Source organism: Vigna unguiculata, chromosome 6 (genome assembly GCF_037176805.1).
Source record: "Vigna unguiculata cultivar grain cowpea cultivar isolate G323 ecotype 2 chromosome 6, ASM3717680v1, whole genome shotgun sequence".
NCBI classification, from domain to species: Eukaryota; Viridiplantae; Streptophyta; class Magnoliopsida; order Fabales; family Fabaceae; genus Vigna; species Vigna unguiculata.
In genome coordinates, this window is record NC_140797.1 from 49353490 (window position 1) to 49371623 (window position 18134).

Genomic DNA, 18134 nt, shown 5'->3' on the forward strand with positions numbered 1-18134 from the left:
GCCCGTTCGAGTTGTCCGGCCCGTTTGGGTCGTCGGTCTCATCCGGGTCATCCGGGCCTTAATGACACAAGTTTTAAAAAATTCAATTTAAATTTCTTTTATAAAAAATGGATTCTGGATTTTGAACTTGATCTAAATATTTGGATTGGATTTAAATCTTGATCCAAATATTTGAATATGGATTTTAAAAAAGTCCAAACTACTTTTGCTGAAGAAATGGATTTGGGTAAAAAATCTAATCCAATTATTTGGATATAAAATGGATGTGGATTAGATCATTAAAAATCCAATCCATGCCCACCCCTAATTATAAATCATATCTTTTACTCATTTTAGGGGTCAGGCCCGTCTAGTCTATTCTCCAGTCTAATAAAGGACGGCTCAGGTCAGAATTTTTAATCCGTCAATTTGTTGTAACGTGATTTGTATAAACTGTCAGTTTAGTAAGTTAAAAGAAATCGGTCATTAACCTATTTTTTTATGTTTAAAATTAAAAAATAATATTTTTTTATATTATATAAATAAATTTATATACATAAAACAAATTTATAAATAAAAGTTAAAAAAAATTAAAAGAAATAAAAAACAAAAGGCAGGCCAGTCCACCGGTCCGCCAATCTGTCATAAGACGGGACGGATTACAATATTCAATTTGTTTATTGACAGACCACAGACAGGACAAACTAAAACAGACCGGGTTGGCCAATTTTGCCATCTCTTATTCAACCTCTTTTTAAAAATCTTTTTTAGTTTTATAATTATTTTCTTTTAAAAGTATTTTTCAAACAAATTCATTAAATATATAACACACCGCAAATCATTTTATCATATTTTTAATATAAAAGCACAAGTAATTATGGTTAAAATACTTCGTTGGTGTCCGTTTTTGTTGCAGAATCTCAATTTGGTCCTCGTATTTTTATTAGTCTCAATAAGGTCCTCATTTTTGTAAATTAGTATCAATTAGGTCCTTTCCGTTAGTTGATAACTAATACCGTTAAGTAGGTGCCACGTGCCAGCTCCTCATTTTTTTGAATTTTTTAAATTTTTTTAAATTTTTTATTTATTTTTTTAAATATTTATGCCACGTGTCACTTTTGTAGTGTGCCACGTGTCAATCTAATATGGTGACACGTGTCAATCTAATATGGTGACACGTGTCAAATTAATGTATGAATCTCAATTTGATCCTCATATTTGTTAAATTGATTTGATTTAAGTCCCAATTTTTTTTAAAAAATTTCAATTTTAGGCACTCCAAATCTAGACCAAATTTTACTTTTATATAATGTGATGATTATTTTTATTAAAATTGATATTTTTATTAAATATTTTAATAATATTAATTATATTTAATATTAAAATTTTAAATATATTTATTTTAATTTTTTATAAAATTATTTTAAAATTTTACATTTGAATTTATAAAATTGTTATTTTTAAGCCAACTCTAAAATATTGTTGATATTGAATATTATACAAATATTCCGAATATAAATTTATTAATCTATATATTTATAATTTTAAAATAAAATTTAAATAAAGTTTAATGTAAAATATAAATTTAAATAAATTAAATGTTGTTAAAAATATGTAATAGAAATATCACTTGTAATAAAAGTATCATCATTATATTTATAAAAAAAATTAAATTTGTTCTAAATTTGGAGCACATGAAATTAAAATTATTTTAAAAAAATTAAGGACTGAAATCAAATCAAATTAACAAATATAATTGAAATTCATACAATAATTTGACACGTGTCACCATATTAGATTGACACGTGGCATACTACAAACTTGACATGTGGCATAAATATTTTTATAAAAAATATAAAAAAATAAAAATTCAAAAAAAATAAAAATTCAAAAAAAAATTCAAAAAAAATTCAAAAAATTAAAAAAAACGAGAAGCTGACACGTGGCACCCACTTAACGGGAGGACCAAATTGAGATTCTGCAACAAAAACGAGGACCAACGAAGTATTTTAACCAAATAATTATCTTTATTAAAACTAATGATGATAACAATTTATAAAATTAAAGCAAATATAATGTCATTTTTAATTAAATAATCATTTTGCTAACTTAAAACAATTATTTGATAAAATATTTAATTATAAAATTTCTAGTAACTTGTAACTTTCAATTCAAAAATAATTAAACAATCTTTCTAGTAAAAATACTATAATGATTAAGAATAAAAATAATTTTTTTATATTATCAAAAAAATTCATTTTTCAACATCATCCTTTTAAAAATGCATTTTTATATAATAAAAATACATAATATTTTGATATGGCAGAAACATAAACAAATGAAAAAAAAATGTTTCCATCAGTAATAATAATAAATTTAAAAGTAATCATTTTAATATATTAATCCCTAATTAGATAATTATAGATTATTTTAATATCAAAATGAAAATATGCTTAAATATTTCCAAAATATTTATAGTTAATATTTTATAATATAATAAATTATTATTATATATTATATATATTTAAACAAATTTTATGTTCAATTTTATTTCCTTTTTATTTCATATCTATCTCTTTATGTTGTGATAAATACTATTCAATATATTATTGATATAAAAATTTATTATTGAGTAATACGTTGATATCATAATTTATTAAAAAAAAATCAATTTATAATATTAGTCAAATTATTCATTATTTTTCACAAAAATTCATCCTCAAATTTACTTACTTATTTTATTATTTAAATCTAAAAAAAAAAAAAAATTCATATCGATCTACTCATATACATCTCTTTACAGAAACTTACCGAGCCACTTTTCTTTTCTCTGAACAAATCAGATAAAGCACAAGATGAAGTTTGGAATCTAAATATTCAAGAACAATACAAGGCTGACACTCTTGAATCTGATATAGTTTGGAACACCGAGAAAATTTACTCTTCGCAATGGAAGATTTAGAAGGTTGAAGATCAACAAATGCAATCGGTTCAGGTCCCTCAGTTTAACTTTATCTTAGTCTTCTTTGTGTTTAATTTTTACAGGAAAAAACTATTAAGTATGTCTTCTGGATAAAACCCCAAATAGAGTTATTCATCCCTGTAATATAATGTTTGTGAAGTCAAATTATAATAAATAATATATATATTAATATATAATAAAAGTTAATGTAAATGACACTATATAATTTTATAGGATTAAGTTAATTTTAAATATCATTTTTATAAGATGTCCAAAAATAACATAAAGGATTAATTAAGACTTTTTTCTATACTATTAAATTAAGAAATCCATATTTAATTAATGAAGACAATGGTTATAATAATTACACTTCCAAGAAAATTTTCTTGTATAATAGATTAATATTCCAAGTTTGCAAACACAGAAAACAAAGCACTAACAAGATATGGTAATCAATTTTATTTTACTAATAGAATGTGATAATATTACTGCAACATAATTATTTTTCTAAGAGAAAACACGATATTTGCTATATGTAATCAAAATTACAGAGAATGTGCGATGGTGGAGGTGTCTCCATTTCAGGTTTCTCAGCACTGAAATGAAGCTATAAAAGAGATGGAAGATATAAACAAAACTCAACACTGGAATGAAGATATAAAAGAGATTTGTAATTTATTTTCATGGTGACATGGAAGAAGCAAGTTATGTAAAGAGGTAAAATAAGAACAGAATAATATCCAATGACTCTTTGACTGTTGAACTATCAATGTTTCTGAAACCTACTACAGATTCAACAGTCAAACACAGGTATCTCAACCGGATACAAATCGATTCTATCAGACCAAACATTCCTTACATTTGGATCACTATCAGAAAGACTCTTCCAAACTGCACTATTACACTTGAATCCACTTCCAAATGCAATCTGCCACACCCTATCTCCTTTTTTCACTCTTCCTTTTGCCTCCAAATAGCAAAGTTCATACCACAGAGAAGAAGATGAAGTATTGCCAAATCTGTATAACGTCATCCTTGAAGCTTCAACATCTTTCTTCTGCAGCTTCAGACTTTTTTCCATCACATCTATCACTGATTTACCTCCAGCATGTATGCAGAAATGTTCAAAAGCCTTCTTGAAATCTGGCACATAAATTTTCTTGCAAATCAATGACCATCCAAAACACAATTGTTCTGAATACGGCAAGACAAGAGGACCTAAGGTTGTTATGTTGGTCCTCAAAGCTGAAGCAGCTACAGCAAGAAGTGATCGTGAGATAGAAACACCCACAATCTCATTTTCATCACATTCTTGATAAACAGACTTATATGCTTGATCATTTGATCCTGTGTGGGTTCTCACAAGATGCTGAAGCTTGTATTTTGCCACTGGCTTGTCTTGTTTTCTGTTGGAAAGTAAAATGGCTGCTCCTCCCATTCGAAACAGTACATTGGCAATAAGCATGGATTTGTCATTACCTCTGTAACCATTTGGAGCCACAGCCTCCATGCTAAGAACTAAAGCCAATGAGTTGTTGTGAACTCTCAACAGATCTTTGGCCAGGTTTATTGACAACAATCCAGCACTGCAACCCATTCCACTCAGGTTCACACTCCTGATGTTGCTCCTCAATCCAAACTTGTTTATGATCGTTGATGCAATTGATGGTGTGGGACAAAATAGGCTACAATTTGACACTATGATGTCAATGCTTTTAGGATTCACTTTGTGCTTGGAAAGTAGATCTTTGACAACTTTGAAAAGAACCAGTTCAACTTCTGCTTGTGCAGGCTTCATGGAATCATCTGGGGGAAGCTGGTGAACTGATTCTGGCATGCATGCGTCGACTCCAATACCGGATCTTTCCAGCACTTTGATTTCAAAGTCTACTCTTTCTTTGTCAAAGTTGCATAATTCAAAGTGTTCTACCATATGAGAGAAAGGGTTGCGCAAATGATCGGGAGGCAAATAACAAACATAGTCAAGAAGATACAGTGTTTGTGGTCTAAAATAGATGTAAAGTAATGTAAGAATCAATGCTATGGCTGCTAAAGATTGTGTGGTAGAAGAGATTGAGTAGTTAGATGTGAGAGATAGGTTGCAGAAAGAAGGGTATATGGATTGAAGAACTGACATTGTCATAAGCTTAAACGTAAGCATTTGAAGTTTGGATATGATTTATTAGTTCTTTCTGGTGTAAAGAACTAGCTGATTTTGGTGAAAAAAGTAAAGTTATACTCTCTTTCTCATGCGTTGTTGTTCCCCCCGTTTTCCTCTGAATATATGCATCCATTAATTATCACAAAATTTGTGTGATGAAGCAACAAGTAAGAAACTTTAGTTCCTTGACAAATGGTTGTGAAGAGGAGGAAATTCGGTTTGCATGAGAATGAAGAATTCATTATTATACAATGATACAACAAATTATGGATTACAAGAGAAGACAAAGAATGAACTGTATTATTTTATTTTATAGTGGATCAAACTCTTACGGTCCTAACCCATTTAATGTTAAGGTTTTGTGGCTATATATTTTTAATCCATTCACTAGGTGGGAAAGTAAACAAAAAAAAGTTATTTTACAACTGGCTTGATCCGTGGACTATGTATAAAATTGATGAATTTCCACTTACATGATACCTTAAACCAAAAAAAGTGATACATGTGTATTGTTCCAAACTATAAACATTGAGATTAATATTGCTAAGGAATTCATGCTGAGTATGGATAAATAGGTGTGAAACTAAATTTTTCACAATGTAAAACAAAAGTTTCGTTTTAAATAATCACTTTAATTATTGCAAGGGTGGCTTGAAATGCAAAATAGACTGTAATTTCATTATGTCTTTGTTTTCTTACAAACTCCGTATCAACTTCAATTTAATGCGATAAACACTAGGTGACAAAAAAAAATAGATGTCACTTTATGTTAATAAAGTGAGTTTTTAAGTTTAACTCAATCTCACAAAAATTAACTTGAAATGTGAGGTTTGTATCTCATTTGTATACTATGAAATTTGCTTATTTTTAGTCGATATTGAGATTTTCAACAATTTATGTCAAGAAAAAATTTCTCTTTAACGTACATACAATAAACTATACAAAATGAATTACAGATAGTATTATTTTATGAAAGTGTAGTTCACACTCAAATTCAATACTATTTTGTTATACAGTATAAGCATTGATTTTCATTGTATGAGAAAGTAACACTTCGTTGGAACTAGGGATGTCAAAAATATCCGTACCCGCAGATATCCGCGGATAAAACCCGCAATGGGTAAGAAACGAATATTAAAAATAGATACCCGCTACCCGTGGGTACGGGTATTTTTGATACCCGCATGTTAATGGGGCGGGTACGGGTATCATAGTATCCGTACCTGTGGATACCCGTACTAGTTAAACTTTAATTGACAAAAATACCCTTATATATATATATATATATATATATATATATATATATATTAGTAGAAAACATTCTGATATAATATTTTCTAAGTTGCACATCTTATCTTCTTCGGTCTTAATTCTTCTAGCTTCAACTATTGGTATGTTATCTTCTTCCAAGTACACCCTTGACATTCTTCTCTTTTCCTTCTTTGAAATTGGATATATACATCAAATTCTAGATAAACAGTGACATTTATAGTATGTTTGTTGTTAAATGATGAAATCAAAATAAGAATATTTGACACGTGGCAGTTGGGGTTTATTATTTGATTATTTTCAGGAATCAATCGGAGAAAGTGAACTTGTTGATCAAAACACTAATTATATTTATTTTTATAATTATTTGGACTTGTATGGACTTGAGTTTGTTTGAAATTTATTTAAAATTTATGATAATGATGTATTTTATTTTATTTTATTTGAATTTATGATTAAATATTTATTTTTTAAATAATTTTGTAAATACCCGCGGGTACCCGTGGATACCCGCGGATATGAAAAAAATTGACGGGTACCCGCATAACGGATACCCGACGGATATGGGTACGGGTATGGGGCGAATATTTATCCAGCGGGTAGGGTACAGGGGAGCTACTACCCGTAACGTACCCGCCTCGTTGACATCCCTAGTTGGAACTAGGGGTGGCAAACGGGCCAGCCTGGCCCGTATGTGGCCCGTCAAAAAACGGGCCGGGACGGGCTGGCTCGTCAAACATAAACGGGCCAATAGTCACAACCTGTCCCGTATAGGACGGGTTAACGGGCCGGGCCGGACTGGCCCGTCTAGTTTTTTAATTTATTTTTTATTATTTTTTGTTTTTTTTAATTAGTTTTCAAAATTTTTAATTTGTTTTATTTTTTAAATTTGTTTATATATACATATAAATTATTATTAAAGTCATATTTAATCAAATAAAATATTATTTTAACTTTTAATTGATTAGTTAATGTTTTTAATTAGATAAGTTAAAATAATTATTAAATTATAACTAATAATTCAAACTTAATTTGTAGGTGTTAATGATTTAAATTACAATACTATTATATATTTATACATTTAAAATATATAATCTAAAAATTTAATTTTTTTAATTTTTTTAATTTTTAATTTTTTTTTAAACGGGCCAACGGGCCAAGATGGGCTGGCCCGTACTTTGACCCGTCAAGTTGACGGACTGGACGGAACGGGCCAGAACAGGTTGATGGATTGAAATCTTCAATCCAGCCCGTTCCTTTTAGCACGAGCTGACGGGCTGACCCGTTGGGTCCAGCCCGTTTTGCCACCCCTAGTTGGAACTTTAGAGCGACACATTTGTGTATGAGTAATTGTTTGGTTTTTAACCTATCTATGTATTGTTTGGGGGTTACATGTTTAGGAGTCCGGATGAATATTTATTCGATTAAAGTTATTTATTAGATATGATCAAATATTTGATATGAGCTTTTATTGTGTAATGCAATATTTCTCCATGTCAGAGATGTTTAGCGTTAAAAGGATCGTGTAAGTGTTCTTAACCCTAATGATCAACTATAAATTAAAATTATTATTTATAATTGATGGAATATTGATATTCGTAATATAAAAAATGAGTGAATGTTTCGCTAATAATTGTGACAATAAACTAATATTATAAATATATCTATCTATATATGTATAAACGGGTTTATACTATTTTGTGATTGAAAATATAAATATTTTTTTTAATGAAAAATAGGAACAAAAACACTCATAGCTAATCGGGTGGGTTTTGTTAACTATTGATGTTGGTATTCATGTTACGACATCAATATGTTTTCTTTTTATAATATCCATGTTATGAAACTTTAATTTTTATCTAAATAAGAGGGGGAAAAACAAAAAGAAGAAGAAGAAAGAATGGATAAGAAAAAGTTTAACACAATAAAGTAAAAAGTTGTTGTTAATTAAAATGAAAGAGATTAAAAATAGATAAAAAATTGGAAAAAGGTATACATGTTTAAGTGTTTTTAATTTATTTTTTTATAATTTGATTACGTATTTAAGATAATTATAAAATTTTAATTAATATAAAAATCTTAGAATTTGTATCTGTAGACAAAATTTTTTCATAAAAAGGGTCATGTGTTTTTGAATCAAAACATTCACGGTCCATTTAGATCACCTTTGGAAGCAAATCCAAAAAAAGCTTAATAAAAAAAATACTCACACACATATTTGTTAAAATATGTTAAAAAATATTTATCTTTAAACAGAATTCTATAATATACTTATTATAGAAAAAAATAATATATTTTTTTTTTTGTAGATTATAATAAAATTATGCTAATAATAATAATATTACTGTTAATCATTCAGTAACGGGTGCAAAACCCTTCGTTCGTAGCCTCGTAGGCGTTGTGTGTTAAGTTGCGGCTGAGGCAGCAGACATAATATAAAAGCTTTCGTTTCCACCTCAAAGCGAGAGAGTGAAAGAGAGTGAAGAAAATCAGAACCCTCGGCGGAGGCAGAGGCAGAGGCAGAGGCTGAAGCAGCAGAAGGCGCAGAAGAGGAAGAACAAGAATTCGATGGCGCAATCTCTTGAGCTCTTGCTGATTCAGTTCCTCATGCCCGACAACGACGCTCGCCGCCAAGCGGAAGACCAAATTAAGCGTCTCGCCAAGGACCCTCAGGTCGTTCCCGCTCTAGTCCAGCACATGCGCACCGCCAAAACCCCCAACGTCCGCCAGCTAGCCGCCGTCCTCCTCCGCAAGAAGATCACCGGCCACTGGGCCAAGCTATCGCCCCAACTCAAACAACTTGTGAAGCAGTCCCTCATTGACACCATTACCATGGAGCACAGGTACCTGCCTATTCCACTCCTATTCAAATAAACCCTAATCTCTTATTTCTTTCATTGCGCAAGCGATCATCTAAATTCGAATAATATAATTATCGAATTATGTGCTTCGCAGCCCACCTGTCAGGAAAGCGAGTGCCAACGTTGTAAGTATTGTTGCGAAGTACGCTGTTCCCTCCGGCGAGTGGCCCGATTTGCTGCCCTTTCTCTTCCGGTGTAGTCAGAGTGAGCAGGAAGATCATCGAGAAGTAAGTACTTCATCAACTCCGTACTGTTCAGAACTATGCTGTTGTTTTTAAGGTGTGTTTGGAAATCCGTTGGAATGGCAAATGAATGTATTGAAATAATGTGAGGGTTGGGTTGGGTTGGTTCCGACGTTAGTTCAGTTGTTCGAAACTGAATCCAAACACACTTTTATTTTTAGGAAAGTAAACATATTCTTGTTCCATTGAATTTATCTATTTAGACGATTTAGTGATGCTAGTGGAGTGGGATTTTAGAATGACTTAGAGAAGATGGATGATGTTAACCTTTTTTTTATGTTTACTTTATGTTTCAGTGCTTTGTACTGCATGTTGTTTGCACACTGACGAGCTTAGCATCTAACTAAATTCTGTTTGTTGCTTTTTGGGATGTAAGGTGGCATTAATTCTCTTCAGCTCTTTAACTGAAACAATTGGGAATGCTTTTCGGCCGTATTTTGCTGATCTGCAAGCTCTTCTACTGAAGTGCTTGCAGGACGAGACTAGCAACCGTGTTAGAGTTGCCGCGCTCAAGTAAGTTGATCCTTTGTCTATATGAAGCAATTACTTTTGTATCCTTTTGGTGTTTGTTGAGAATTATGCCTGTTCTGTCAGGGCGGTGGGATCGTTCTTGGAATTCACTCATGATGGGGATGAAGTGGTGAGTCACTTCTGTTTCTGTAGTAAAATAGAAGAGAAAAATTATGTTGTTAATGGTTTTTATCTTTTGAGTGCTAGCAACTTGTGCTCATTTCATTTCTAGTTATTGAATAATTTTCATATTGGCCTTAGTAAGTTCATAGCTCAAATTATAATACGTTTCCTATCAATGAGAATTAATTTACTGCAACCAGCTCCCAGATTATGAATGATGTTTGGGATAATCTGCAATTTTTAAAGTGAGTTACTGTATTCGTGTAAATACATAGCCTTAGTGACTGAATGTTCTGCATGGCAGTATTTTGCACTTGCGTTAGCTGAAGTGATCTTTGCAAGACTAACACATGTTAACTGAAATTAATTTATGTCTGAGCTCTAAATACTTGTTTTCTTATGAAGTTATTTAAAATTTATAATAGGAAGTAATCATGTTTGGATGATGTGCGTTGCATTAATTTGGTATCTATAAGGAAGCCAATCACTTATATTTTAGTTTTTGGTTTTGGTAAGCTGCTTCTAAAATTGTTACCTATACAGCTGGATCTGCATATTATATATTTTCTCCTTTTTGTTTCTCTCTCAACTCAAATTGGCATCCGTGTGTAGATTAAGTTTCGTGAGTTCATTCCAAGCATCTTGAATGTATCACGCCAGTGCCTTGCCTCTGGAGAAGAAGACGTTGTCATACTTGCTTTTGAAATTTTTGATGAGCTGATAGAATCTCCTGCACCTCTTCTTGGAGATTCAGTGAAATCTATAGTGCAGTTCTCCCTTGAGGTTTGCTCAAGCCAAAATTTAGAGTCTAATACACGTCATCAGGTTGGTTAAGATCACAAAGTATATTCCTATGACTTTTTTATACATTCGCTATTATAGTTGCTTCATTCTCTAGGTTCATGCTATTTGCTCCATGTAACAGGCAGTTCAAATCATTTCATGGCTGGCAAAGTACAAAGCCAGTACTTTGAAAAAACATAAGCTGATCATACCTATTCTTCAAGTTTTATGCCCTTTGCTTGCTGAATCAACTAATGAAAATGAAGATGATGATCTTGCTCCAGATCGGGCTGCTGCAGAAGTTATTGATACTATGGCTTTAAACATCCCAAAGCATGTTTTTCAACCAGTTTTTGAATTTGCTTCTGTAAGCTGTCAAAATGCAAACCCAAAGTTCCGGGAAGCATCTGTTACTGCTTTGGGTGTCATTTCAGAAGGTTGTTTAGAGCTCATGAAAAGTAAGCTGGAACCTGTTCTCCATATTGTCCTGGGAGCTCTGAGGGATCCAGAACAAATGGTCAGAGGGGCAGCTTCCTTTGCTTTGGGTCAATTTGCTGAGCACTTGCAGCCTGAAATTGTATCCCATTATGAAAGTGTTCTTCCCTGCATTTTAAATGCTCTTGAGGATGGATCTGATGAAGTGAAGGTACACATTGGAGAAGAGAATGGCTTATCAATACAGCAGAAAATTACATTAGATGCTACTACCAAAACTAAAAGCTAAATAGGTTGTCTGCATGTTGTCTAAGATTTACATTTATATTCATGCAGGAGAAGTCATATTATGCATTAGCTGCTTTTTGTGAGAACATGGGTGAAGACATCCTTCCTTTCCTTGATCCTTTGATGGGAAGACTGCTGACAGCTCTCCAAAATAGTTCCCGAGTTTTGCAGGAAACGTGCATGGTATGCAGAAGATTCAGTATGCTGTAAAGATTGTCACAATCACAATGTATCAGCTATTCATTTGTTGTTTTTGTATTCATTTCATATTGTTCACATGACGTTCTTGCAGTCTGCCATTGGTTCTATTGCTTCTGCTGCAGAGCAAGCATTCATTCCTTATGCCGAAAGTGTTTTAGAGTTGATGAAAAGCTTCATGGTGTTAACTAATGATGAGGATCTCCGTTCCCGTGCAAGAGCAACCGAACTAGTTGGAATTGTTGCAATGTCTGTAGGAAGAGCGCGAATGGAGCCGATATTACCTCCTTATATAGAAGCTGCGATTTCTGTAATTGCCTTATCACTGTCATGGTCTGTAGTTTATGTCGTACTAGATTAATTTAAATGTTCTTCTGTCATTTTTAGGGATTTGGGCTGGAGTACAGTGAGCTTCGTGAGTACACCCATGGATTCTTCAGCAATGTTGCTGAGATTTTGGAGGACAGTTTTGCACAGGTCTGCATACATTAACTATTCATTAATCCTATATCCTGCTCACTCTTTACAGATGAAATTTTGTATTGGTGAACAGTATCTTCCTCATGTTGTGCCTCTCGTATTTTCTTCCTGCAATCTTGATGATGGCTCTGCGGTTGACATTGATGAGTGTGACGATGAAGTTGCTAATGGATTTGGTGGAGTTTCATCAGATGATGAAGCTCATGATGAACCAAGAGTTCGAAATATAAGTATTAGAACAGGTGTGTTGGATGAAAAGGCAGCTGCAACCCAAGCCCTTGGCCTCTTTGCACTGCACACAAAGACTTCTTTTGCACCGTATCCTTTGACTGATTTTTTTAATAGTCTGGTTCCGGTTATACTCCTTTCACAACCACAAAATAACCACAATTGTTATGTTTGAATTCTTTAATCATTTTAAGCTACTTGGAGGAGACTTTGAGAATATTGGTTAAACACTCTGGCTATTTTCATGAAGACGTTAGACTTCAGGCTATCATTTCTTTAAAATGTAAGTGGATCTTTTTGTTCAAAGTGTTCTGTTTTTCAGAATGTTTGTTTTACCTACACTCATTTTCCTGTTTCTTGGATTTATGCATGGGAAGAATCTTGTATTTTCTTAATTATTTTTTTTGGTCTGTTCAGTGAAAAATGCATTTTCCCATTTATAATATTAATCTGAATGACTCTGAATTAGGTAGAGTCCCATGATGATGCACAAACCTGTCAATTTACAAAATTAACAAGGAAAAGAAAAGGAAAATATAATTCAATTGAAATAAACTGCCCTTTATTGTTTGTGTGTGCATCATATTTTACATTTTTTTTCATGCAAATATTTATATATGTCCTTCTGTTACATTACTTGGGTTATCAAAATATTGCCATCAATTGCTGAAGCATATTGGATTTTTACTGCAGATGCTTTAACTGCTGCCCTTATAGTCTTTCAAAGTCAACATGTAAGTTTGAAAACTACCTCCTTGTGTTTAATTTTGCATTCTTACTTTTTCAAAGATGGATTTTTTTATTTAATAACTTTGTAGCTTTCCTATACTCTAGTAAAGAAATGTAAAACTAATGACCATTTTGGTTTTCAGTTGGAGTAAACCATTATATTTGTCTTTGAAAGTTTAACGTCCTTGAAATTAACAACACTTGAGAGCCCCTTAAATTGTTTCCTGTCTGCCAGACTGGGTTTGGAGAAAGTATAATTGATGAAAACCAGAGGAAGGTTGGTATTGGTTGTTCAAGCTTAAGTTTGTGAAAAAGGGGATCATGTATATGTTCCTGCGTTCTCTTTGTTGTCTTAGTTTTCATTCTTTTTATTCCATAACCTCCATGCTCAGTTTATGTTTGCTGTAATAACTAACAGTTCATAGGATTTAACATTCCTTCACTCTTTGGTTTTCATATGTGATGTTTCTGTTCCTAAAGAAAATCCTAGAAATCTGGAGACTTGCATTGAATTTGGTTTAAAAATCTCGTTTATTCTCCAAATGTGTTATTTAATTCTTTGTAGGAGTATGAACATGCTGGTATGCTACTGCTCAATGCAGTGTCTTGTGTTCTTTTATTGAGGTTAATCAGGTTATGATTTTGAATCTTAATCTGTATTTTTGTGAGTTCCTTGAATACAAATTCTTGAAAACATGTTACAATCTGAGAAAGAGGCAATCCAGTCCTTTGATTCATTTCCATACTAGTACACTGCATTTAGCTGAAGGGTCACAGTGTTAAATAAGTCTCCCAATTTAATGTGGAGGGACACATAGGCATGTGCGTGGCACTGAATGTGACAAATCAGCACTGTTAACCAGTGAGGTGAGATTTTTGTCCAACGTGACAGATGGGAGCCAATTTTAGTACCTTTTTTGAGTTCTGTTAATTCCAGGCTAAGTTAAGGTATTCCAATTCAAAGGCCAAAATGATGGTTTTCTCTTTCAGTTGTATGGAGATGGCTGCTGCGTGACAGCATATCAAGAAAAGTGTCTTCTCAAATTTTGAAATGTTTGTTCTTTAGTTTGAAGCCTTTCTTGCTCAACACCACAATTGACACTGCTTTTTTTTTTTTTTTCAGGACGGAGCTGCTAAAGCGAAAGAACTTCTAGGTGAGAGCATCTACTGCAATAATAAAATATTTTGATTTTGTACGTGTGTTAATGATAAGCCATTTCATTCTATCTGTATAACCTTTCAAGTCTGCTTGATTCAGATAATGTGATGACTATTTACATCAAGTCTATGGTTGAAGATGATGACAAGGAAGTGGTTGCTCAAGCATGCAATAGTGTGGCTGACATCATCAGAGATTATGGTTTTGCAACTCTTGAGCCTTGTAAGCATACAATTATTTGACCGATTTGTTATAGTAATTTTGCTGATGGACTGATGCTAATGTGAGATTTCTATTCTTTCAGACTTGGCACAGGTTGTTGATGCAACTTCATTGTTGCTTCGGGAGCAATCTGCTTGTCAACAGATAGAGTCAGACAGTGAAATCGATGATGTTGATAGTGCACATGATGAAGTCCTAATGGATGCAGTGTCTGATATTCTGCCGGCATTTGCAAAGTCCATGGGTGCTCAATTTGCTCCCATTTTGGGACAACTATTTGAACCTCTAATGAAATTTGCAGTGAGTTGGTAACCAGTAACTTTTACTGTTTAGGAGTAAATCATAGATTAATATTTCCACTTTGAAATGCAGAAAGCTTCTCGGCCTCCTCAAGATAGGACCATGGTAGTTGCCTGCCTTGCTGAAGTTGCTCAGAACATGGGTTCTCCTATTGCAAGCTATGTTGATGTAATTTTTGTTTCTCCTTTTTTTATTCTCTTTCTTTTTCCCTTTGTGGTTTTATTTTAAAATTATAGTGGGAATTTTGACAATTGTAATTGATTTGTAATTTATAATTTGTAATTGATCTCGAATTATCTCGCAGAGGGTGATGCCCTTGGTACTTAAAGAACTAGCATCATCTGAGGCAACTAATAGGAGGAATGCTGCATTTTGTGTTGGAGAGTTGTGCAAAAATGGTCACGAACCAGCTTTGAAGTATCCTTCTTCATTCTACGTCCCATTTGATAGTTGCATGATAATCCTTCTGTGTTTTGGGTTTAGGTTTACCTATGAGCTATTTTTATGATGATTCATGTCAATTGGTATAAATGGTATACGCTATTTGAAGTTAAGTTTCTATTCCACAATATTTTGTATTTTCTTTAATCCAATACAAGATACTATGACAATATATTACGGGGACTACATCCCTTGTTTGGTGAATCTGAGCCTGATGATGCAGTGAGAGATAATGCTGCTGGTGCAGTGGCAAGGATGATCATGGTACACCCTGAATCTATCCCATTAAACCAGGTAATGACTGCTGGATTTGTACGGATCTACTTTCTCAATAAGAACTGTCATGGATTCTTAAATTGGATAGTTCATTGTTATAATTTCTTGAAGTTTAATTTATTGTGCGAAAACTTTATTTCCAAATGTTTGTGTTCATGTCTTTGATGCATTTTACAGGTTCTTCCTGTTTTCTTGAGAGTACTTCCATTAAAAGAAGACCGTGAGGAGTCTATGGCTGTCTATAGTTGTATATCTACACTTGTACTCTCGTCTAATCCCCAGGTAATTGTTTCTTTTCGAATCTGTTGAAAGATTCTTTCCTTGTTTTGTTGTTTCCTCGGTGATAATATTGTACTACCTTATTCTGTTTGTCCTTTTTTAAATGTAATGCAGATCCTCTCCCTAGTACCTGAATTAGTTAATCTCTTTGCTCAAGTTGTGGTGTCGCCTGTGGAGACGCCTGAAGTTAAAGCTGTAGTAGGCAGAGCTTTTTCTCATCTAGTTTCTTTATATGGGCAACAAATGCAACCTCTTCTGAGTAATCTCCCACCTGCACATGCAAACGCATTATCTTCGTTTGCCCAAAGGAGTTGATTGTGCAAGCGAGTGCAAATTGAAAATTTTATGCAATTTTTTACCTGGTTTACTTATCAAATACGTTTTTGAAGAAATCTCTTGTTAAATAGTTTTAAGTGGAGCTGTTTGGGTCAGGCAGAAGTTCAGTGCCTTTACAAGGTATGCTACTTTTGAAAAATCTTGACAATTGGTTGACATGAAATGTCATCGACTTGTGTACAAAACCACCTTGATGGTTCGTTGTCCCTATTCTCATCTATTGGATATCTACTTCTGAAAACTTACCCTTTAAAAAGACTTGGGAAAGCACGACTACTAGTTGTCGTTAATTTATAATTCCGTTTGTAGGAAAAGATTTGCCAGTTAGAGTTATCCTTGCAAGACAAATTTTTCCAGTAGTTTGCCTAACAAACTTGTCTGAATTATTTGCCTCTTCATTATGTTTTCCTTGAATTGAATTCAATCAACTACTTACTTTTGATTCTTTACTTTCTGCAGGATGCTGCTGTTTCTCAGTGCCTTCTCATTTTTTTAAGGAGTCACTTTCTTCCCCATTTTTTAATTAATTATTTCTTGTGCTATTCTTTAGTTTTTAAAGTATACCAATTTGCTTCTGTTCCAAGTTATGAAATTTTGTTTGGTGTGTTTTCTTCACCGGCTTTGGAGGGTTGAGAGTTGGGTCATTGGGGTTTGTGTATCAGCAGAGGTTTAAAAGTATTTTTGATATATTATACAGTTCTTGATCAAACCCTGTAACTGATTGAAAATTATTGGATTTCGTAAAAGATCTCGTATTTGGATTCACGTTGCTCAATTTGTGCCTCTTTCATTCTTCTGTTATTTCGGAACTATCGCTGTATAAGTCCGACTAGTGTTTCTTTTATAGATTTAAGATTGGAATAATTTTTCAGAAATTAAATCCTGGAAGTGATCGAATTAATTTTGACCCGACGAGTTTGTCGGGTCCCTGAATACTACTTGCTTCAAGAAGGAAGGTCTAAAATGTTACTCTAGTTAAAGTTTATTAGGTTGGGGAATGTGGATGAATCAAGTTAATATATTCTTCCAGATTTACTTGTCTACTTGATTACGTTCTTGCATAACAATCTTATTATTGGTATTAAATGGACTTAGTTAATTAACTAAAAATATGAGGTTAAAGAAATAAAATGGAAAATTTTAGGAAATAACAGATAAATAGCATATGATTACATTATTATAATTATTATAATAAAATACCAGTGAAAACACATACATTATGTATGCGTATTATAAATTATAAATGATTTTTTAAACTGTATTATAAATATTTATTTATTTATTTTGTAGATAAATTTTTTATTAAAGATATTTATTTTAGTTTTAAAGAAAAGTTAAATAAGGAATGATCAAATTAACAAATTAGTTAGTAAAAGATAGAAATAATAAAAAAATGTTTAATTTTAAAAAAATGTGGACACGAAATCTAAATATAAATAGATACATTTTGATTTCTGTGTTTTATTGAATGTGTGAATTTAATTATTTTAACTAATTTTTTAAAATTTTATTTGATCTTTCATGTTTTTTTCACCTGATAAAATGATGTGTCAAATGGTGTAAACAACTTATATGTTATCATGAAACATTAAATAAACTTAACAAAATTTTGTTGAAAATATTAAATCCATACATTTTTCAAGTTGGAAGACTAAAGTGAATCAAAGTTTAAAAAAAAGATTAAAGTGAATCAAAGTTTCAAAAAAAAGACTAATTTCAATTTTCACTAAAAAAATAAAAGATCGAAAATATATTTAACCCTTTTAAAAATTATATTATTTAATAATATTTGAATAATTTGATTTAATGAGATAAGTTAAGTTAAAAAAATGAGTTGATTGAATTAATTTATTTTTAACTCAACTTAATGAGT

The 18134-nt window shown here is 32.2% G+C and overlaps 2 protein-coding genes across 2 annotated transcripts; one reads left to right on the top strand and one right to left on the bottom strand.

Moving 5' to 3' along the window:
• Positions 1 to 3734: 3734 nt before the first annotated feature.
• On the bottom strand, positions 3735 to 5102 carry KCS7 (3-ketoacyl-CoA synthase 7). The gene has a single exon (XM_028077201.2). The coding sequence runs from the start codon at positions 5100 to 5102 to the stop codon at positions 3735 to 3737; it is 1368 nt and encodes a 455-aa protein (XP_027933002.2).
• A 3701-nt stretch (positions 5103 to 8803) lies between these two features.
• Positions 8804 to 17036, top strand: LOC114187244 (ARM repeat superfamily protein). Its single transcript, XM_028075437.2, has 21 exons — positions 8804 to 9214; positions 9327 to 9459; positions 9851 to 9987; positions 10069 to 10114; positions 10720 to 10932; positions 11033 to 11536; positions 11662 to 11796; positions 11906 to 12121; positions 12199 to 12288; positions 12365 to 12609; positions 12714 to 12802; positions 13213 to 13253; positions 14372 to 14402; positions 14507 to 14629; positions 14712 to 14929; positions 15002 to 15097; positions 15234 to 15346; positions 15529 to 15664; positions 15824 to 15928; positions 16040 to 16381; positions 16721 to 17036. Exons 1-20 carry the CDS (start codon positions 8940 to 8942, stop codon positions 16238 to 16240), a joined length of 3147 nt encoding a protein of 1048 aa, XP_027931238.1. The 5' UTR covers positions 8804 to 8939; the 3' UTR covers positions 16241 to 16381; positions 16721 to 17036.
• The last annotated feature ends 1098 nt before the right edge of the window (positions 17037 to 18134 follow it).